The sequence below is a fragment of the Sorghum bicolor genome, chromosome 1 (assembly GCF_000003195.3).
Source record: "Sorghum bicolor cultivar BTx623 chromosome 1, Sorghum_bicolor_NCBIv3, whole genome shotgun sequence".
NCBI lineage: Eukaryota > Viridiplantae > Streptophyta > Magnoliopsida > Poales > Poaceae > Sorghum > Sorghum bicolor.
In genome coordinates this window covers 36616681-36639961 of record NC_012870.2, presented here as the reverse complement: position 1 = coordinate 36639961, position 23281 = coordinate 36616681, and the positions used below count along the sequence as shown (strand labels likewise).

The 23281-nt window shown below is 57.4% G+C and overlaps 1 protein-coding gene across 1 annotated transcript; it reads left to right on the top strand.

Annotated features, from left to right (window-relative positions):
* LOC110431904 (translation initiation factor IF-2-like) lies at positions 1448-3661 on the top strand. Its single transcript, XM_021451695.1, has 5 exons — positions 1448-1453; positions 1632-1846; positions 1921-2389; positions 2472-2880; positions 2970-3661. Exons 1-5 carry the CDS (start codon positions 1448-1450, stop codon positions 3395-3397), a joined length of 1527 nt encoding a protein of 508 aa, XP_021307370.1. The 3' UTR covers positions 3398-3661.

Sequence of the window (23281 nt, the reverse complement as noted above, 5' to 3'; positions counted from 1 at the left end):
CGGGATGATGGGAGGACTACACAAGTGTTGTGAACTTGGATGCCGTCAAGATGGCGCAAGCTAACTAATCTGACTCGGTGTCACATTCCAGGCAAGCCCCGGAGCATTATAAGCCTCCTACTTTTGAAAGTGAATGAGTATATATATGTTATATATGTATTGTTGCATTAAGTATAGGAGTTGGATGAAACTCTTGCTGCATATATATACCCTTCCTTGTCCAGTATATATATAACCTGAATCCTAATTAGTTAGGATCATGTCTATGCTTAGCCATGCTTAGCTCGGTAGAAGCTAGGTGATTTCCTGTCACCTACAGGATATAGGTGGATTCCGGATCACGGTTGGCTATATTTGCTATCGTGGAAAAGAACCATGTGTTAATAATATGAAAGGAGACCGGGCGGGATGATGATAGTGACGCAACAAGGCATGGAGGTCTTGGGTGCGGATCTATCCCCGTCTGTGTCGGTTAAGGACCGATCGTTGTACGTCCTCTTGTCATGTTGAACGCATGCCTAACACTTAGTTGGCCGGATAACTCGTTCCGACCGCGAAGCCTAGTAGTATGACTCAGGCCGGAAGACCGGCAAGTATAAAGTGCGCACTACCGGAGGAAGTGCGGTGTGCGGGGGACCATTGGCGTAAGTCCAAAGGCAGGTGAGTTAAAATTCCTGACCTCCCTGGCAGAGTGGTAGCCCTGGGAGTGCGGCGCTGATCGGAACCGCGATTCCCGAGTCGTACCAAAGGTGACCCGTTGGCTCTCCGACGGGGGATGTTTGGGTGAGTGCTAGGAATACCCCTCCAGCTGGATAGGAATCGATTCGAATCGCCGTCTCTCCCGGATAGTGAGAACTTGACAGAGCAGCGGCAAACGTAGCATTCACTAAATAACTTAATGGTTCTATGATGATGATGATGATCACGGCCTTGATAAACCTGATATGGTTATTATTGATTGATATTAATCAAGTGATTGCTATAGTACAGGTGCTAATCTAGTTGATAGGTTAATGAGAATTAAATGGATGCTAAATAAGAAAGGTTTAACTATTTATACTTAAGCTTTTTATGCAAAATGTTGTCCAACAAGCTCCACTTATATATCAGCCTTGCATACTCCTTGGTGTCATTTATTTCTGGTTTATGACGGGTAAGTCTAGCTGAGTACATTCTCGTACTCAGGGTTTATTCCCACTTGTTGCAGGTTGTGATGTATCATAGCTACTGCAAGATTTGGATGACTCCTGCTTTAGGGAAGGAGTAAGATCATGGGCATGATCCTTCCTACTTACCTCATCTATGATGCTTTTGTTGGAATGGACCATGGTACTGGCATGTATTTGAAATAAAAGTGATATTGGTTTCAAATTACTTTGCTTCCGCTATTGTAAACTTGAGTTGTAATAATCTTATCGAACTTCGATATACTTGAACTACTTGTGAAATGCATGTAACGTGTGACTTGTTATGTTGAATCACTACGATCTTGGCTTGTATGTTGGTTGGTTTGAAATCCCTCGTGATTTTGTTGGACTACCGGAGTTATATGGGCTCAAGTATGATAAATTGATCGCTTCGGTGATTGTTTTTGTACTTGTGCTCTTATAATTTGGACGGTTCCGTGACAGCTACCTCAACCGGTAGTGCCGGAGGCTCCGGCCGAGCCCGCCCCAGCGACCGGGGCGGGAACTGATGCCTCGGCGGAGGCGTCGCAAGCTGAGACCGCCGCGGTATCTCCTGCGCCGTCGGCAGGCGAGGCCGGGGTCGAACCGGCGGCCCCTGGTGCCGCGGGAGGCCCCTTAGGAGCTCCGAGCTCCCAGAAGAAGTCTGCTCCCCGAGCGAGGTATGCATGAGGTTTCTGACTCCTCAGTTGATTTTTTGTTTTTCTCTTTCTTCTAACTTGATGTTGTTCCCCAGCCATAAGCAGAAGGCGCCCTCAGTGGCGCTGGCCCCCCTGAAGGCCGTAAAGAGGGGGGCTCAGTCGACTCCCGGGTCGGCTAGGCCCGTGTCTCCGCCGCCTCCAGGCTACGAGGAGGCAGGACGCCACCCGGGGCAAGACACAGGGGCGCCGAAACCCCAGGGACCGGAGGACGCTGACCTCGGAGGCGCGGCCCGTCCTGCGTGCGCTGAGGAGGGGCAAGCCATCGTGGTGTCCAGCGCGGCGCCCGAGGCCCCCGCTGCGGGGAGGGAGGAGGAAACCGGATGGGGCAAGAGCCCCGTAATCTGGCCCAACCTCGGCGATGCTGAGGGGGGAGCCAGATTTGTCCTGGACGACCCGTCAGAGAGTTACCTCTGGCAGGGTCTGGATGCGTGTGGGCGCGCCGGTGTCGAGGCCCTCAATCGAGCTACCCAGCTCGTGGGTCGCGACATGTTTAATTTGGCTCAGGTGAGATTTTTCTCCGCGTTATAATGTAGTTTTGTGCTTACCTTTGCGGTACTAACCCCCTGTGTGACCTCTGATCTTGCAGGCGCTCAAGGCCACCTCCCAGGAGAAATCGGTATTTCTCCATCGGGAGAAGGATGCTTGGGCGTCCTTTGAGAAGGAGAGGGCTGCCAGGGAGGCGGCCGAGGGGGAGCTCGCGAAGGAGTGCGAGATTTCTACCGATCTTCGGCAGAAGTGCTCAGCACTTGCCACCGAGGCTCGGGAGGCCCGAGACATGGTCGCCCCCCTGGAGGAGAGGATCGGGGCCCTCACGCAAGAGTCCGAGGCGCAGAAGGCGGCGGCTGAGGGGTACAAGAGTGAGGTCGCTCGGCTTGAAGCTTTGCTCGCCGAAAAAGACCTCGCCTTGAACCAAGCTCAGACCGACCTGGCCGGGGCTCTGAGCCAGGTGTCCCGCTGGCATCAGAGCTCGGCCGAGTACGAGAAGCGCGCCAAGGGTAGGACTTGCACCCTTTTCCTTAGACGCCTTTGTACTTTTGAGTTAGCTTTTCCTGACTTCTCGTTTCTTGTTCTGTTTTTTGATCAGAATTGGAGGTGAAGGTGGTCGAGGCGACCTCTACTGCCGAGGCCCTGGAAAAGTCCCTCGACGCTGAGGCTTCGGACCGCTCGGCTCTTGAAGCCGTGGTCACCTCGGCGTGTGAGGGGCTCGGGGTATCGGTGTCGGGGTCGTCGCTGCGCAGTCGGGTCGAGGCCCTTTACTCCCGGGCTGGGGAGAGGATGAGGGAGGCGCTCCACACCGGGGTGAAAAAGGCCCTGGCGGTGGTGAGCTCTCACTATGCCGGCATTGATTTGCCGGCGGTTTGTGAGGGCTACGTCCTCCCTGACGACGAAACAGAAGCCCAGGAGGAGGTGCAGAGGCTCGATGATGCCGCGGCTGTCCCTGGAGACGCCTTGGCTGCCTTTTTTGACGATGAGGCGGAGCTTCCCCCCCTCGAGGCTCAAGGACCTGAGTAGATAGGGCAATAGGATTCTTAGTTTTTCTTTTCTTTTTGTGGGTGTTGAGGCCGGTGGGCCTTGTAGCATATATATATATAATGTTAATGTTGAATGTAAATATAACTGCTCTTTTTGGGCCTTTTCCCTAAGTATCTTATTTCCTTTCTCTTTATACCGATCCGACCTCGGCAGCGTGGGGTCGGGTGAGCTACTTAGAGTTATCGCGCAAGTCGGAGTCCCCAAGCCTAAGTGTTTTTCCTTTTTCCTTAGTAACTCCTGGAAGCCCGAATTCGTTCCCGAATCTAAGGTGAGTTGAGGTGGTCTTTGCTCGTGAGCGCGGATCCTTCCTCGGGCTCATGCCTTAAGATTTAGGGGACGGATTCTCGGTTTCTTGAGTCTTTTTAGGAAGGAGGAGGAAGACCTTGGGTCGGGGTTCTTTTAACTTGTGCGAAAAAAGAAAAAGATTCGGAGTCGACATAGGGGGTTCCCCCCGTGTAGCCCCCGAGGGAGGTTCGGACTCAGCTCGGCAGGTCCGAGGCTCTCTGATAACTTAAACTTTGATTTATTCCTTGGAGGCAATGGATGAACAAAGAAATTTTTACAAAGCTCTAAGGGAAAAAGCGACGTAGCTGTTCTATGTTCCATGCGTTTTTGAAGACCTCCCCTGCTTCATTGGCGAGCTTGTAGGTGCCTGGTCGGAGAACTTCGGCGATGACGTAGGGTCCTTCCCAGGGGGGTGTGAACTTGTGACGACCCTTGTTGCTCTGTCTGAGCCTTAGCACCAAGTCGCCGACTTGAAATGCTCGGCCTCGGATCCGCCGCGCATGGTATCGGCGGAGGGCCTGCTGGTACTTGGCGGAGTGCAGGAGGGCTACATCCCTAGCTTCGTTGAGCTGGTCCAGCGCATCTTCTTGGAACGTCTTGCCACTGTTTTCGTCGTAGGCTTGTACCCGTGGAGACCTGTACTCCAGGTCAGTGGGGAGGATGGCTTCCGACCCATAGACCATGAAGAACGGGGTGAAGCCCGTGGCTCGGCTTCGGGAGGTTCTCAGACTCCAGACGACGGCCGGTAGCTGTTTGAGCCACCTTTTCCCAAACTTGTTCAGGCGGTTGAAGATCCTGGGCTTCAAGCCCTGGAGGATCATGCCATTGGCGCGCTCGACCTGACCATTGGTCTTGGGGTGAGCGACTGCCGCCCAGTCCACACGTATGTGGTGTCTGTCACAGAACTGTAGGAACTTTTGTCCGGTGAATTGTGTGCCGTTGTCGGTGATTATGGAGTTCGGCACTCCGAATCGACGGACAATATCCGTGAAGAACAATACCGCCTGTTCGGCCTTGATCCTTGTGATGGGTCGGACCTCGATCCACTTGGAGAACTTGTCGATTGCGACAAGCATGTGGGTGAAGCCCCTGGGCGCTTTCTGCAGAGGCCCGACCAGGTCGAGGCCCCAGACGGCGAAAGGCCAGGTGATGGGGATCGTCTGCAAGGCCTGGGCGGGTTGATGTATCTGCCGAGCGTAAAACTGGCATCCCTCACAGGTCCTTACGATTTCTGTGGCGTCGGCTACAGCGGTTGGCCAGTAGAAACCCTATCGAAAGGCATTTCCTACCAACGTTCGAGGTGCAGCGTGATGGCCACAAGCCCCCGAGTGTATGTCCTGTAGGAGCTTGACTCCTTCCTGACGTGGGATGCAACGCATGAGGATGCCCGAGGGGCTGCATTTGTACATTTCCCCGTCGAGGAGGACGAAGGTCTTGGCACGACGAGCCACGCGTCTCGCTTCAGCCTGGTCCAGGGGCAGTGTGCCTTCGACCAGGCGTTGAAGCAAAGGGTAGCGCCAGTCAGGCGAATCGTCAGTCGCAGGTGGCTCTGGCTCGATGTCCATGGCCTCCTGTTCTTGGGGGACGGCGTCTTTGGGGTCGGCACTCTGTTTGTTTTGGGGTTCGTCCGACCCCCCGTCGTCCTTGTAGTCGACGGAAGGTTTGTAGAGATCACTGACGAAAACATCCGGGGGGACCGTGGCCCGCTCGGATGCCATCTTGGCGAGCGCGTCGGCGGCCTCATTATACTTCCTTAACACATGGTTAAGTTCGAGGCCGTCGAACTTTTCTTCCAGGCATCGAATCGCTTTGCAGTATGCGTCCATCTTCGGGTTATGGCAGGTAGACTCTTTCATGACTTGATCGATGATGAGTCTAGAATCGCCTCGGACGTCGAGCCGCTTGATCCCAAGTTCGATCGCGACGTGAAGACCGTTAAGGAGGGCCTCATATTCAGCTGCATTGTTTGAAGCAGGGAAGTGAAGCCGGATTGCGTATCGCATCCTTACCCCGAGGGGTGAGATGAAGACAAGGCCTGCGCCGGCCCCAGTTTTCATCAGAGACCCGTCGAAGTACATGGTCCAGCATTCGTGCTGGATTTGTGGGGGTGGGAGCTGAGTCCCGGTCCATTCTGCCACAAAGTCTGCCAGGACCTGGGACTTTATGGCCTTGCGAGGCTCATAGGCGATCCCATCGCCCATGAGCTCTATGGCCCATTTGGCAATCCTCCTGTTGGCCTCTCGGTTCTGAATCACCTCTCCCAGAGGGAAAGATGAGACCACTGAGACCGGGTGAGATTCAAAGTAATGTCGGAGCTTGCGCCGAGCCAACACTACAGTGTAGAGTAATTTTTGAATCTGGGGGTATCGGGTCTTTATGTCGGAGAGTACTTCACTGACGAAGTATACCGGCCTTTGGACCGGCAGGGCGTGCCCTTCTTCCTTCCTTTCGACCACGATAGCTGCGCTGGCCACCTGATCAGTGGCTGCGACGTAAAGAAGTGGCTCCCCCTCGGCGGGGGCCACCAGGATAGGAGGGTGGGTGAGCAAAGCCTTGAGCTTGTCAAGGGCTTCCTGGGCCTGAAGGGTCCAGGAAAAGTGCTCAGATTTCCTGAGTAACCTATACAGAGGCAGCCCTTTTTCTCCGAGGCGAGAAATGAAACGGCTTAGGGAGGCTAGACATCCCATCACCCTCTGTACTCCCTTTAGGTTACGAATGGGGGCCATATTCGCGATGGCCGAGACCTTTTCTGGATTGGCCTCGATTCCTCGCTCAGACACGATAAACCCAAGGAGCATGCCTCGGGGGACCCCGAAAATGCACTTTCAGGGTTGAGTCTGATCCCTTTCGCCCTAAGGCATCGGAATGTTTCTTCCAGGTCGGCAACCAGGCCGCTTGCTTTCCTAGACTTGACGACGATGTCGTCTACGTATGCCTCTACCGTTTTGCCTATAAGGTTCCCAAAAACTTGGAGCATACATCGTTGATATGTAGCCCCCGCGTTCTTGAGGCCAAAAGGCATGGTTACGTAGCAATACATTCCGAAAGGGGTGATGAACGAAGTCGCGAGCTTGTCGGACTCTTTCATCTTGATTTGGTGGTAGCCGGAGTAAGCATCAAGAAAAGATAAAATTTCACATCCCGAGGTGGAATCAACTATCTGATCGATACGAGGCAATGGAAAAGGATTCTTTGGGCATGCTTTATTTAAACTAGTGTAGTCTACACACATCCTCCACTTCCCATTTTTCTTTTTAACTAGCACGGGGTTGGCTAACCATTCGGGATGGAATACTTCCTTGATGAATCCGGCCGCCAGCAGCTTGTGGATCTCCTCCCCGATGGCCCGGCGCTTCTCCTCGTCGAATCGGCGCAGGCGTTGCTTTACGGGTTTGGATCCGGCTCGGATGTCCAAGGAGTGCTCGGCGACTTCCCTCGGTATCCCAGGCATGTCCGAGGGACTCCACGCAAATATATCGGCGTTTGCGCGGAGAAAGTCGACGAGCACCACTTCCTATTTGGGGTCGAGACTGGAGCTGATTCTCAATGCCTTGCCTTCAGAGGTGACGGGGTCGAGAAATACTAGCTTGGTCTCCTCCGCCAGTTCGAAGTTCCCGGCGTGGCGTTTGGGGTCGGGGACATCCAGGTCGCAGTCGCCGAGGCCAGTAAGGATGGCCAGAGACTCTGCCAGAGCCTCGGCCTGCTCGACGCACTCGACGTCGCACTGGTAGGCGTGCTGGCTGGTCGTGCTGACGGTGATGATGCCCTTTGGCCCTGGCATCTTGAGCTTAAGGTAAGTGTAGTTGGGGACGGCCATGAACTTGGCGTAGCACGGTCGTCCCAGGATCGCGTGGTAGGTTCCTGGGAACCTGACCACATCGAAAGTGAGGAACTCTCGTCTGAAGTTGCTGGGGGTCCCGAAGCAGACGGGCAGATCGATCTGTCCGAGGGGGTGGGCACGATGCCCCGGCACCACTCCATGGAATGGAGCGGTGTCGTTCCTCAGCCGAGACTTGCTGATCCCCATGAGGGCCAGAGTCTCGGCGTAGAGGATGTTGAGGCCGCTGCCTCCATCCATCAGCACCTTAGTGAGACGGGTCTCGACGATGATGGGGTCGACGATCAGAGGATAGCTCCCGGGATTGGGGATCCGCTCCGGGTGATCCTGTCTGTCGAACGTGATCGCGCTCTCGGACCATTTGAGGTACGATGGGGTGGCGGTGCTGACTGCACAGACTTCTCGGAGTTTGCGCTTCCTCTGACTCACAGTGAGGCGAGCCGCTCATCCCCCAAAGATCAGAAGGCAGTTCTTGATCTTGGGGAAAACCTCCCCCTCGGGGTCGTCGTCCTTGGGAGGTTCTTCGGCACTCTCCTTGGTGATGATGTCGGTATAGTACCGACGGAGGACAGTGCATTCCTCGAGGGTGTGCTTGGTCGGTCCCCTATGATAGGGGCATGGCTTCTTCAGCATTTCGTCGAAGAGACCGGGGCCAGCAGGAGCCCGCTTGGGGTTCTTGCGACCTGCCGCCCCTTGCGGCCCTTCTTCTTTTTCTTAGGGTCGCGTGATCCCCAGGCCTCGGTGGCCTCGGCCTTCTGCTTCCCTTTAGCTGCACCGTCGGGAAGATGGCGCCGACTGCCTCTTCGCCTGAGGCAAAGTTGGTGGCGATGTCGAGCAGCTGGCTAGTGCTCGTGGGGGTCTTGCGTCCGAGCTCGTGCACCAACTCCTTGCAGGTGGTACCAGAAATGAAGGCTCCGATGACGTCGGAGTCCGTGATGTTGGGGAGCTCGGTGCACTGTTTGGAGAATCGCCTGATGAAGTCCCGGAGGGACTCATCAGGCTTCTGCCGGCAGCTCCTGAGGTCCCAGGAGTTCCCAGGGCGCACGTATGTGCCCTGGAAGTTCCCAACAAAGATTCTGACCAGGTCAGCCCAGTCATGGATCATGCGCTCAGGGAGGTGCTCAAGCCACGCCCTGGCCGTGTCGGCTAGATGCAATGGGAGGTTGCGGATGATAAGCAGATCGTCATCCGCCCCGCCTAGTTGGCATGCCAGGCGGTAATCCGCCAGCCAGAGCTCCGGGTTAGTTTCTCCTGAGTACTTGGCGAGGTTGGCGGGCTGTCGGAATCGCGCCGGGAACTTGGCCCTGCGTATGGCCTCGCTGAAGACGCGGGGACCCCGGGGCTCTGGTGAAGTGCTTCGGTCGTGATCGGGGTCGTACCTCCCGCCTCGGCGCGGTCGGTAACGTCGGGACTCGGCCTCGTCCCTGTCACGTCACCTGGCCTCAAGGGTGGCCCGTACGTCCGCATCGGCTCCGACGCGCTCGTGAACTGATGGGGCCCTGTTGCCCCCTTGCGGGTTAGGGGGTGGTAGACCCTGTACTGTTGGTGCCTTGTTAGGAGGGGGGCGTTCCCCATGATGTCTCGTGCTGTGGGATTGTGAAGCAGAACTTTCCGCGTTCTACACCACAGCCTGCTCCAGGAGACCACGTAGCCCCTGGCGCACTCTCCTTCCCTTAGGAGTCGAAGGCTCAGGCATCGCCCTGAGGAGGAGCGTGGCGGCCATCACATTCTGGCTGGCCGTGCTGAAGACTGGGCGTCTTCCCCTTGGTCCGCAACAATGCGACGGTTGACATCTCGGGCGCGACGTCTGGCTTCACCCCCGTCTCCGCGGGCGGACGGCTCCCGGACCAGGGCCTCGCGGAGTTGGCGGAGGCGTGTGTGCTCTTCTTCGAGCCTGGCCTCCAGCTCATCGAGCTGTGCGAGGTCAGGATGGTGTCCCCCAGCGGGGGCAGATGCTACCCCACGGGCTCCGGGAGTTGGATTGGGAGGTGGAGTTGCGTCCTCTTGCCTAGAGGGCCCTGCGTCCCCCTAGGTGCTATGCGGCGTGCCTCCGACTTCTAAGTTGAAGCACTCTCGTGACGGGTCGTAGCTTTCGTCGTCGGAGTCGGAGTAGCCGAGACAATAGTTGCTGGCCTCCAAGAAACGCATGAAGGTCTCCGGGTCGCCACAACCGGAGAAATCAGCGCCAGCCCACTTAACGAAGTGCTTACGGAAGAGGCGTAGGTAGCGGCGGCATTCCTGAGCCCAAAATGTAACTCGGGAGGTGCCACTGCTGTTACTTCATCCGCAGGTGGAGGAGGACGGGACGTTGAGGCCCCTTTGTCCCCCTTGCGGGGGACGGGCGCGGGCCGTGCCTTCCCCTTCGAACGGGGTGGGACGGGTGGCCGCGATGACCCTCTGTTGGTCCTGGGTGCGGAGCTTGATGTCCCGCGAGCCCTTCCTCTGGCGCCTGTCGGGCCGGAGGAGCGGGCGACCTGATGAGGAATATGCGGGGTGAGGACCGGACGGACCCTGGCCTCAGTGGTGGGGTCGGAGATCCTAGATCTCTGACGCCCCCTCCGTGAGCCCCCCGCATGGTGTCCCGACCGTCTCCCACGTATTGACTGTGGCGGGATCGGCTCGGGGCTAAGTTCGACGTCGTCACGTGGCGGGAGGAGGATCATGTCGTAGCCGGAACCGAGGGACATGAACTCCAAACTCCCAAATATCATGATGGTGCCGCGGCGGAGCGGGTGAAAACCGTCTGCCATCCAAATCTTCCCAGTAGGGACTGGCAAACGTCACGCAGAAGACACCTACCTGGCGCTCCAACTGTCGGCGTCTAGACTCGCGATCTAGGCACTGACGAGTATAAGTCTGCGTGACTACCCAAATTCGGATGGTGATGCAAGTGGGACACAGAGAGTTTATACTGGTTCGGGCCAAGAATGCCCTACGTCCAATGCGGCTATAGATTCTGTATAACCTTGCACCCAAAGGCGCTTGTAGTAGGGGGTACAAGCTGGTTGCGAGAGAGGGCTAAGTCCCAGGTCTCGGCTTGGTGGTGGAAAGAGTGCGGGTAGCTGCTCTGGAAGAGTGTGACGGTAGTGTATGCGTGCGTGTGTTCTGGACCTGTGTCCCTTCCAGTTGTGAACCCTGGCTCCCCTTTTATAGTCTTAAGGGGAAGACTGGTTTTTACAAGAGTAGATTTCTTCTGTTGAATGGTGAAAACACAGTCCCGACCCTGCTAAGGCTGGTCCATCTCGTCCTTGTGGGATGGTTGACGGCATGGCTACTCCTGTAGAGGGTTACCGAACCCTGTAGGGGTCGTGGGGGTCGGATCGCCGGTACTGCTGCATATCCTGTCAACAGTGGGAAATGACCACAAACAGTGGTGCTGATTTACCTCACCCATTCCCTTTCTACTGTGCGGTAGTGTGCTACAGTGAACAGGGGTAAGGGTGTATAGTGATAGAGGTAAGGCCACAGTGACTGGGGTGGTTGAAACAGTCATCGCCTTGCCCTGCCGCGTTATGGGGGCCGTCGCGTCCGTCATGTCGGGGGAAGTCTTGTTGCCCGGGTGGAGTGGGGTCCGGCGCCCGAGCCTTGGACGGGATTGGGCGAAACGGAGCTTGCGTCCAAGACCCTGAGAGGTTGGGCGAGTCGGAACTAGCGTCCGAGACCCTGAGAGGTCGGGCGAGTCGGAACTGGCGTCCGAGGCCCTGAGGGGTCGGGCGAGTCGGAACTTGCGTCCGAGGCCGTGAGGGGTCGGGCGAGTCGAAACTTGCGTCCGAGGCCCTGAGGGGTCGGGCGAGTCGGAACTTGTGTCCGAGGCCCTGAGGGGTCGGGCGAGTCGAAGCTTGCGTCCGAGGCCCTGAGAGGTCGGGCGAGTCGGAACTTGCGTCCGAGGCCCTGATGATTGTAATTAGTATGTTTCTTCGTGTTTTTTGTTGCTCAGATTTGGGTACCCCTTATTATGATACTGTCAGTGTTTTCCCCCGGGGGGTCACACCAACGAGTGAATTTGTATGCGTGCTCCCTTTCCCGGATGGTGATGCAAGAAGACACAGAGATTTATCCTAGTTCGGGCAAGAGAAGGCCCTACGTCCAGCGGGGGGAGAGAGTTTGTATTATCTTGCACCTAAGTGCTTGTACAGGGGCGAATACAAGCGTGGTATGAAGTGTGGAGCTCTACTACGTATGAGCGTGTTCTTCTGTCGTGATCTCTCTGTTCTATTCCTGAGTCCCTCTTTTTATAGTTCCAAGGAAGGACCTAGGGTACATGTATAGGTGTAGGAATTGGAGTCGATAGCAGCATGGAGCGCTGACCTACTCGAGGTTTCCGTACCGGCATGACCTCGAGCCGTCCTGTCTTAATAGCCTGATGATGATCACGCGTGCCCCTGCATTCTGCTCTGCGCGCCGTCTTGGATTGGTTCGGCGGATGCACGCTTATATGGCTCGGCGGCAAATCCGGCGGAGCGGTTACGGCGTGGTCAGTCGACGCCCGACTCGTCTCCAGGAAGGAGCCTGGTGAAGTCGAGGGTCGGACGCCGTACGAGGTGTCGATATCTGGAGCGCTGACCTTGGGTGTCTCGAGGGGGTCCCGATTAGACGTTCCATCCTTGTTTCCCGCGTCCTGACACGCCCTGGGTCGTTCGGTGGGAAGGCTGCAAAAAGAACGATGGGACAGAAGCCTGTTCCCTATCACGCCTCCCGTGACCCGTGTGTTAGGTGGGGAAGCGTCAGGTGCATTAAATGCCCCAGCTCTCGTGTGCGCGTCAGGCGGCGGACAGTGTCCTTGCGCTCGACGCCTCTCGGTTCGCTCGAGCCCGCTTCCGTATTCGACGGCAGTTGTCGCTCGAGCCCTGACCGATTCGCTCGACGCTATTTCCGTCTTCGAGGCTGCGGCCGTCGATGGCCGCGCGTGTGTACGGATGGTCTCGTTATACGCATTGGTGAGGGTACCCCTTGTTGATACCCTCGACAGTAGCCCCCGAGTCTTCATTCGAGCGCTGGCGCTCGAGTGGAGACTTTCGTTTTTACGGTCGAGCTTCCACGGGGGCGCGCGAGCGACCCCGCGGGGTGTAGCCCCACAGTCTTCATTCGAGCGCTGGCGCTCGAGTGGAGACTTTCGTTTTTACGGTCGAGCTTCCACGGGGGCGCGCGAGCGACCCCGCGGGGGTAGCCCCCGAGCCCTCGAGGGAGTATTTAACTCCTTCGAGGGTTATTTTGCCAAATTTGCAGAAACGCTGTCAACACCCGTGGTGGAAGGTTCTGTTCGGCTTTGCCTTTTGTGGAGGTTTCGACGTACTCTCGATAGAGCGAGCGTCTTCCACCCCAGATTGAGTTCCTAGCGGGTAGTCCAAGTGAGAACCTGTGCCCCTTTCGAGGGGGTCAGCTGTAGCCCGGAGGCGTCCTCATAAAGCAGGGTCGACGTGGTCGGGGATACCGGTCTCATTCGATAGAGTCCAGCGGCTCGATGCCTCCCTTCCGGGGGATTCCTCTCGACTGTCTCGACCCTACCTTGGACATCGCCAGCGAGTCCTCGAGGTGGGCCTCGATTTTCGACCACTTGCTGGGGATCCCTGACTCTTGGTGCTCGAGATCGGCTGTCGAACCCTTTCGATGGGCCAGCCATCGACCTCTCGAGACTATCGTGGGCGCATACCTTGGCTTACGAAGTAAGGAAGCTGCCGTGTCAGTTCGTCTTTCTGCCCGTTGGGCGCACCTTTCGAGGTAAGTGACGTTGCGACACTGTATCGGCGGGGAATTCGGAGCGTCTGGCCTGTGAGGAGAGAAAGGACCGTTAGACGGCACATTTATGGGGGGAGTTACCTCATTTATCGGATCTATCCGTCGGTTGGCCGCTATCTATAAATACGCCGTGGCGTTGCTCCATTCTTTCTTTCCCCTTCCGTCCTCTCGCCTTCGTCTTCTCGCTGCCTTTGCTCTCTTGCTTCCTCCACGCGCGCGTGCACCCCCTCGAGCGGTAGTGAATCCACCATCCTTCCAACCAAGATGCCTGTGAGGCTTGTTGCCGCCGACGACTGGCGTCCGTCGTTGATGATGGACCGCCGTCTGCTAGAGCTCGAGAATGAAGGGCTCTTGCGCCGCCGCACTTCGCAGTCTTCGCCGGAGTGGATCGCGCCGCCGGTGAGTCACAGGGAGCCCCAGCCACCCGAGGGCTATGTGGTGTCATTCGCCAAGTTCCACCGCCATGGCTTGGGTGCTCCCCCGAGTCGCTTTATGCGGGCCCTCTGCTTCCACTATGGAGTGGAGCTCCAGCATTTTTCCCCGAACGCCATCACCGTCGCGGCGGTCTTCGTCGCGGTGTTTGAGGGCTATCTGGGGATGATGCCCCATTGGGATCTATGGCTCCACCTCTACAGGGGCGAACTTTTCAACGCCCCCACCGGAACCACCGGCGTGAGGAAACCCGTGCGGGCCGGATGCCTCAACCTGGTGTTGAAGACGAAGAAGACGGAAAGGCCGCGCGAGTACATCCCGGTGGGGCTGTCGTCGAACCATGCTGGGTGGGACTCCCAGTGGTTCTATCTGAGAAACGACGACGGTCTCTTCCCCGCCTACACGGGCCGTCTGATCTCGGAGCGCCCAGACAACTGGACGTATGGCGTCGTCCAAGAGCACCAGTCGCGGCTTGACCCCCTCCTCGACGCCATGAAGAAGCTGCGCCTGGAGGGCTTGTCTGCCGCTCTCGTCCTCTCTGCCGTCCATCGTCGGAGGGTCCTTCCCCTGATGTCTCGGCCGTTGAGGATGGACGAAATGGGGCCGGGCGTCTCGTCCCGGGATCTCGAAGCTTGCCGGATGTCCAACGTGGCTCTGGCGGACGATGAAGTCGCCGCCCGGGTCAGGGCGGCCATCGCCGGCGACTTCAAGTCGCAGCACGTCAACGGCTTCCCCATGAGGCCTGATGAAGGCTCGGTCGATCTGGTATGTTTTCTTCCTCGTGGGTAGCCTTGACTCTGGGTTCCTTTTCCACCCCCTTTTTCTAAGTCTACTTTTTACGGTGGCAGGGGCGGATCGACGTTCGATCCTCGAGGCCCCCGGTGAGGGAGGACGAAGTCGACCGCGACGCGCGGCGCCGGTCCGCCGAGAAGTCGAAGTCCGTCAAGGACTCTAAGAAGAAGGGGGAGAAGAAGAAAAACCTCGACCGGCAAGCCTTAGAGGCGCGCCGGTCCAGGTCCAGGCAGAGGGGAGAGCCTGAGGAAGAGTCCCCCAGCGAGAAAGATGACGACGATGACGAGGACAGAGAGGACTCCGAGGGGATGGCGTCTCGTCTTGACCGGATCCTCGGGGGTCCATCTCAAGGCGACGTCGACGCTCCTCGGGCGGAAGCTCCGACTGGGGGCCCAGGCGGATCCTACCGTCCTCGCGCCGATACCCCTCCCGCGCCCAAGGTCAGCCAAGTCATGCCGCGCCCTCCCCCGGCGCTCAGGGAGAGCGGTCATGCCAGGCCCCAAGCGACGGGGCCACTGACCCGCGGTCGCGCAGCGGCCTCCGAGAAAGGAGAGGTCGGCCGCAGGAGCGCCAGTCCCGGCGCCCGTCAGGCGGGAACTGACGCACCTAGGCCAGCGCCTGCCCTCGAGGGGCCTGGGGCCCTAACGTGGGGTGGCTCGAGGCCCACCGGTCGGGGCGGAGGGAGGCGAGCTGTTCTCCCCGTGGGGTAAGCCTTCTCGATGCTGTGGCTTTTGTCTTCCTATTCCTCTGTGTTTGCTCATATACCGATCTTTTCTCAGGCTAAAGCGGACCCTCGAGCAGGCCCAGCCATCCATGGCAAAGAGGCTCAAAACGGGCGCCGCCTCCAAGGGACCAGGTTCGTAGTTTATTTCTGGGCCTTGCGATGTTCTTGTGTCGGTTATTATAACGTCTGACCTTTTTACCCTTTGTTTTGTAGGCTCCTCCAGTTCCCAACCTCCAGCCGGCGTCGAGAGGGCTCCGTCTCGTCCCGCGCCTACTCCGTCGCTGCCGACTTGTGATGAGGCGCCCCAGACGCAAGCGTCAGAGGGAGCCCCCGATCCCCCTAGATTGGGGGTCGAGGGGGAACCCATCACCATCAGCGACACGTCTGATGGTGACAGAGCATCTGGGGGTGCCCGCCCCATGGAGGAGGAAACGTCGACCCCTCATGTCGAGGGATCAACTCCCTGGCCCGCCGGCCTCCGCACCCTCGAGGAGCAGAAAAAGAAGAGGGAGGGGGATGAACAGCGGGAGCGCGAGGCGGCGCGGCAGCCACAGGAGCATGAGGCACAGCAACAGCAGCAACAACAACAGCAGCAGCAGCAACAGCAACAGCAGCAGCAGCAACAGCAACAACCGCAGGAGCAACCGCAGCAGCAGCAGCAGCAACCACCGCAGCAGCAACAGCAGCAGCAGCAGGCGGGCCAAGAGGAGGGACCGCTCGAGCCTCCGCCCCAAGGTCCGGCCCAGCCAGTGCCACCGGAGCCGCAAGAGCTCGGCGAGGAGGAGGACCTGCCGGTGTACGGCCCCCCAACCCCGGCGTGGCTCCTCCCGGGGGCACCTGCCGCGATCCGGGCAGAGCCGGGGCGAGCGGATGGAGTGGTGGCGCTCGCCTGCCTGAAGCGCACGCCCCCCGACCCCGAGTCCGATATCAAGAGGACAATTTACGGCATGGACGGGATCGCCCCAGGGTTCCTCCGGGAACGTCGGGCGTGGGAGGACCGCTTTCCTTCCGAGGAGGATGAAATTGGGGCATCGGGGACCAAGGATGGAACCTGGAAGACGGTGGACGACGACGGACGGTTCCCATGCCTCGTCGACCTGTTCCTGCGCCATGGGGGCTCCCTCGAGACCGTCGAGGGCCTCATCCGCGGCGTTAAGGCGCGGGATGACTGGGAGATGGAGCACTGGTGCCCCGACCGCATCCGTATCCGAGCCTCCCACGACCCGTCTGAGCCCGACATCTTCCTCGACGATCGGAAGGAGGCGGAGAAGTGGGAACACGTCGAGGAGCTCCGCCTTTGGATGAAGCATGTGGTGGGGCTCCTCTCGGACGTTATCAACAACGGGCTCGGCCCGGCTTATTTCGTAAGTGTTTCTCGAACTCCAATCCTCATGGTGCTTTCTGGTTTCTGTATTCTAATCCATCCGACCCTTGATTCGCAGGATATGAAAGAGACCTCCCGCATCAAGTCTAGCTTCATACACGCCACGAGGGGCGGTTGGGAGCAGCTCCCCCTCCTCAAGGATCAACTCCTCGAGTCGCAGGAAAAGCTCCTTAAAGCTTACAAAGATCTCATAGCACTCGAGGAGGAGAAGAAGGCGAGGGAGGCTGCTTTGGCTGAGGCCCGAGAGGCCTCGAAGAAGGCGGAGGAGGAGACGATGCAGCTACGGGAGCGGGCTCTTACGGTCGAGGAGGCCGCGTCCAGAGCCTGGGAGGAGGCCCTGTCCTACAAGAGCGTTATCGCGGATCTGGACAAGGAGAAGGGCCTCCTTAAATCCGACCTGGACTCTCTCTGAGAGTCCTTCCGAAAGATGAAGGTGGAGCATGTGAACGGCGAGGTCGCCAGGGGCGCCGCGGAGGAAGCCAAGAAGAAGGCCCTCGAAGATCTCGAGGCAGAGCGGGCTCGATCCCGCAGTCTCTCTAACGACGTCGAGCGTCTGAAGGGAGAATTGCTAGAGAAGAGTGGGGCCATTGCTCAGGCTGGCAAGGCGATCGAGGATCTCCGCGTTGCCAACACCGAGCTGGCATGCTCCAACAAAGAGATCGAGGGGGCCAACACCAGGCTGGTCGGCGAGAACACGGCCCTCGAGGAGACCGTACGCGGTATGTTTCCTCTATCAGATTTCTTTTTCCGAGGTGTGCTTAGTTTTTCCTAAGGTCTCTTTGTATTGGCTTTTACAGGGCTCAAGGACGAACTCCTGGCCGCCCAAGCCGAGGCTCGCAACGCCAAGGCTCAGCTCGAGGCGGAGGTTGCTTTGAACCGTCGAGTGCGGACGGCGATAAGTGATCTCTCGACCTCTTGGGAGGTCGAGCCTATGGATGAGTCGAGGGAGGACGCTCGAGGCGACGCCCTGGTCGACCAGTTGTGCTACATAGGCGCGACGCTGCGAGATCGGGTGCGGGACGCCCTCCACATCGGGGTGAAGCGGGCGATGGCGGTTGTCTGCTCGGGCTTCTCCTACGACATGGAGGTGGTGTCCCATGGCTTCGTCACCGACATCTCCAAGACCGACGCGGAGAACGAGGAGAGGCTCCATGCCTTGATCGATGACGCGGAGGCTCCTGGGGAAAGGTTGGCCAAGCTTTTTGAGCCTGAGGTGCTCCCTCCTGAGGCTAGCTCGGGCGGAGGCGAGGGCGGTGAGGATCGTGCCGCGGACTGAGGCCTGCGAGCCTGCTCAGGGCGCCTGAGGCCCCTTGTACGATACTTTGTTAATTCTGTGGGTAACTGATGCTGTATCACATTCGTAATTGTTAAATGCTTATTTTGTCTTTCCGCTTGATGCTTTCGTTTCTCTTTGCGCCTACGTTTGTATCCCTTGCTCGATTTTTCGTAAAAGACCACCTCGATCACTTCAATGGTGGGGAAGTGAGTAGAGTTTCCGTAGCCCGGGGGCGTAGGAGTTCTCCAGCTCGTTGTCCCTCGGCCTTTGAGGGGCTCGAGGCGCCTTAGCTACTTGAACCGTGCAAGGTTTACTACGTAAGAAAAGAAAACTTCTTGGTTTTTTCGATACTCGGGGGGGGGGTCGTCCCCCTGGTAGCCCCCGAGGGGGTGCTGACTATGATGGGTCATAGTCGGCGCCCCCTTTTAACGTCGAGATCGTGACTTATTAATCTTCTCGGCACAAAGAAAGAAGAATTGTTTCGAGGGAAGGACTTTATTTATTCATTCATTCGTTTACAAAGTCTTGGTACAAAACGTAAGGAGGAACATAAGTTTAGAACTTCTAGGGGTAGAATCGACGTAGCTGTTCGATGTTCCATGCGTTGGTGAGAATTGCCCCCTTTTCGTCCGCCAGCTTGTACGTTCCCGGCTTCAGGACCTCGGCCACCACGTACGGACCTTCCCAAGGCGGAGTCAGCTTGTGGCGTCCCTGATTGCTTTGCCGGCGTCGTAGGACTAGGTCGCCCACGTTGAGGTCCCTCTTGCGCACATGCTTGTCGTGGTAGCGTCGAAGCCTTTGCTGATATCTGGCAGAGTTGAGGAGGGCCATGTCTCTAGCCTCCTCAAGTTGGTCGACCGCGTTTTCTTGAGTCTCTTTGTTCGATTGCTCGTTGTAGGCCTTGAGTCGAGGTGACCCATACTCGAGGTCTGTGGGGAGGATAGCCTCAGAGCCGTAGATCATGAAGAACGGGGTGTATTTTGTGGCCCTGCTTGGTGTTGTCCTAAGGCTCCATAGGACTGAGGAAAGCTCCTCGACCCATTTTTTGCCGAATTTCTTCAATCGATTGTAGATCCTTGGCTTGAGTCCTTGCAAAATCATGCCGTTGGCACGCTCGACTTGGCCGTTAGTTCGAGGATGGGCTACTGCAGACCAGTTCACACGGATGTGATGCCGATCGCAGAAGTCCAAGAACTTTTTGCCGGTGAACTGGGTGCCGTTGTCGGTGATGATGACATTGGGGATCCCAAACCGATGGATGATGTCAGTGAAGAAAAGGACGGCCTGCTCGGAGCGGATGTTGGTGATGGGTCGAACCTCGATCCATTTGGAGAACTTGTCAATGGCCACCAGCAAATGGGTGAATCCTCCTTTCGCCTTTTGTAGAGGTCCTACTAAATCGAGCCCCCACACCGCAAACGGCCAGGTAATGGGGATCATCTGAAGAGCGTGGGCAGGCAGATGCGTCTGCTTGGCGTAGAACTGACACCCATGACATGATCGTACGAGCTCGATGGTGTCCGCCACGGCCGTTGGCCAGTAGAAGCCTTGTCGAAAAGCGTTCCCTACAAGGGTCCGTGGAGCGGCGTGGTGACCGCAAGCCCCCGAGTGCAGATCATCGAGGAGTTTTCGGCCTTCTTCCACGGTGATGCAACGTTGTAAGACCCCCGTCGGGCTCCGTCGATATAGCTCGTTGTCTTCGCCATAGATCACATATGATTTGGCCCGTCGAGCGATACGACGAGCTTCTGACCTGTCTTCTGGCAACTCGCCGCGGATAAGGCAGTCGAGGAACGGTGTGCGCCAATCGAATGGTCGACCTGGTCGTCGTTCTATCTCCATCATCTCTTTCACCATCAAGAGCGTATCGACAGCATTGGTTGGTTGGGAGGTGGTGGCGTCGACGCCAGCCCCCGTGCCTAGGTCGACGGATGGCTCGTGAAGATCTTTTGAGAATGCATCAGGCGGCACCGTGCCTCTGGTCGATGCGATCTTGGCGAGTTCGTCGGCTGCCTCGTTGTAGCGTCGAGCGATATGGACAAGCTCGAGACCGTGGAACCTGTCCTCGAGTCGACGGACCTCCTTGCAGTACGCTTCCATTTTTGGGTCGTGGCAGCTCGAGGTTTTCATTACTTGGTCGATGACGAGTTGGGAGTCACCTCGAACGTCGAGGCGTCGGACTCCTAACTCGATAGCGATCTTGAGACCATTGACGAGGGCCTCATATTCTGCGACATTGTTAGATGCGGCAAAATGAATCCTGATTACGTACCTCATGTGGACGCCCAAGGGTGAGATGAACAGCAGGCCGGCTCCGGCTCCAGTTTTCATGAGTGACCCATCGAAATACATCGTCCATAGTTCCGCCTGGACCTGGGTCGGGGGGAGCTGGGTGTCCGTCCATTCTGCGATGAAGTCTACCAGGGCCTGCGATTTGATGGCCTTGCGAGGCGCATAAGTGAGAGTCTCACTCATGAGCTCGACCGACCATTTTGCTATTCTTCCCGTGGCTTCTTTGCTCTGGATTATTTCGCCTAAAGGAAAAGACGAGACCACCGTGATGGGGTGGCCAAGGAAGTAATGTTGCAGCTTGCGACGGGCAAGGATTACGGCATAAATCAGCTTCTGGATTTGGGGATAACGTGCTTTGGTCTTCGAAAGCACCTCGCTGACGAAATATACTGGCCTCTGAACCGGCAACGCATGTCCCTCCTCCTGCCTCTCGACCACCACCGCCGCGCTGACGACCTGGGTCGTCGACGCGACGTAGAGGAGCAGCGGCTCTGCAGGTTGAGGTGGAACCAGGACTGGTGCTGAGGTCAGCGTCTTCTTCAGCCTCTCGAGTGCTTCCTCGGCCTCGGGGGTCCAAGAAAAGCGCTCGACCTTCTTTAGGAGTCGATATAATGGTAATGCCTTTTCTCCTAGTCTCGAGATGAAACGGCTCAGAGCCGCCAGGCACCCCGTGACTCTCTGTACACCCTTGATGTCTCGGATCGGCCCCATTTTCGTGATGGCCGAGACTTTCTCGGGGTTGGCCTCGATGCCGCGCTGCGAAACGATGTATCCTAGGAGCATGCCTCGAGGCACACCGAAAACGCACTTCTCGGGATTGAGCTTGATCCGGCTGGTGCGTAGGCAGCTAAAGGCAATCTCGAGGTCCTGGATCAGGTCTCCTCGTCGCTTTGACTTGACAATGTCGTCGACGTAGGCCTCGACCGTTGACCCTATATGTTCGCCAAATACGTGGAGCATGCAACGTTGATACGTGGCTCCCGCGTTTCGAAGCCCAAATGGCATGGTCACGTAGCAATACATCCCAAAAGGCGTGATGAAAGAGGTCGCGAGCTGGTCGGACTCCTTTATTTTTATTTGGTGGTAACCAGAATATGCATCAAGGAAAGAAAGGGTTTCACATCCCACGGTAGAATCGACAATCTGATCAATGCGTGGCAATGGAAAGGGAACTTTTGGACATGCTTTATTCAGACTAGTATAATCGACACACATCCTCATTTTCCCATTCTTTTTCTTAACTAATACAGGGTTTGCTAACCAGTCAGGATGATGAACCTCCTTGATGAATCCGGCCGTCAAAAGCTTGTGGACTTCCTCGCCAATGATCTTGCGCTTCTCCTCATCGAATCGGCGCAACCGCTGCTTCACTGGCTTGGAACCGGCTCGAATCTCCAAGGAGTGCTCGGCGACTTCCCTCGGTATGCCTGGCATGTCCGAGGGACTCCATGCAAACATATCAGCATTTGCACGGAGAAAGTCGACGAGCACGGCTTCCTATTTGGGGTCGAGGTCGGCGCTGATCGTCAGCACTTTGCCGTCGGAGTTGTTGGGGTCGAGCGAGATCTTCTTGGTTCCTTTCGCCGCCTCGAAGCTGCCCGCATGACGCTTAGGCTTTGGAGCCTCAGTGGCCATGGCCTCGAGCTTTGCAACGAGCTCGGTGGAGCTCTCGACCGCCTCCCCGTACTCGACGCACTCGACGTCGCACTCGTACGCGTGCTCGAAGGAGGAACTGACAGTGATGACGCCTTTGGGACCAGGCATCTTCAGCTTCAAGTAGGTGTAGTTGGGTATAGCCATGAACTTGGCATAGCCCGGGCGCCCGATGATGGCGTGGTACGTGCCTCGGAACCCAACCACCTCAAAGGTGAGGGTCTCCTTCCTGAAGTTGGCCGCTGTGCCGAAGCAGACCGGTAGGTCAATTCGACCTACTGGCAGTGCCTTTTTCCCTGGCACGACGCCATGGAAACCGCCGGCGCTTGGCTGGAGGCGTCCTCTATCGATGCCGAGGAGGTCGAGGGTCTCGAGTTAGATGATGTTGAGGCTGCTGCCACCATCCATCAGCACTTTCGAGAGTCGGGTGTTGACGATGATGGGGTCGACGACGAGCGGGTAGACGCCTGGGGCGACTACCTTGTCGGGGTGGTCCTCTCGGTCGAAAGTGATAGGAGTGCTTGACCAGCTAAGGTACTGGGGCACCGCCATTCTTGCCGCAAAGACTTCGCGACGCTCCCTTTTGCGCTGCCTCATGGTTAATTGAGTCGAGGGCCCGCCATAGATCATGTAGCAGTCGTGGACGGCGGGGAAGCCGTCGTCATCTTTGTTGTCCTCCTTGCTGCCAGCCTTCTCTTTCTTGGAGTCATCACGCGTATCTTTTTTGAACCCCAGACCGTCGAAATGTTTTCTCAGCATACGACAGTCCTTGAGCTTGTGGTTGGCGCCTCCCTTATGGTAAGGGCACGGCTCCTCCAACATCTTGTCAAAGATGCCTCCATCCGGAGGGCCTCGAGGCTTCTTTCGATCCATGGCGGCGACAAGGTTGTCATCGGAATCTTCCCGGTGGAACTGCCGCACTTTCTGCTTCTTTTTATTTTTCTTGAGGCCTCGACTGGGGGTCCCATCTTCGTCGATGGGCTGCTTGCCTTTTCTTCCTTCTGAGCTGAAGAAGGCGCCAACTGCCTCCTCCCCTGCCGCGTAGTTGGCTACTACGTCCATCAGCTCGTCGACGGTCTGAGGTCGATTGCGACCTAATTCCCGCACCAAGTCTCGGCTGGTGGTGCCCGAGACAAACGCCAAGATGACGTCGTGGTCAGGGATGTGCGGCAGCTCAGTGCGCTGCTTCGAGAAGCGTCGAGCATACTCCCGAAGAGTTTCTCCCGACTTCTGCTTGCACTTGCTGAGGTCCCACGAGTTCCCTGGCCGTATGTAGGTCCCTTTGAAGTTACCCTCGAAGACTCTGACCAGATCAACCCAGTTGTGGATCTGATTGGCAGGGAGTTCCTCGAGCCATCGACGGGCGGTGTCAGAGAGGAAAAGGGGTAGCTGTCTGATGATGGCTCGATCATCACCTCGAGCGCCACCTAGCTGACAGGCCAGCCTGAAGT

Excerpts from the sequence above, each read along its gene's own strand:
- LOC110431904 (XM_021451695.1), top strand. Across the intron at positions 2,390-2,471 it reads ACATGTTTAATTTGGCTCAG|GCGCTCAAGGCCACCTCCCA; the intron begins GTGAGATTTTTC and ends CTGATCTTGCAG. Across the intron at positions 2,881-2,969 it reads GTACGAGAAGCGCGCCAAGG|AATTGGAGGTGAAGGTGGTC; the intron begins GTAGGACTTGCA and ends TTTTTTGATCAG.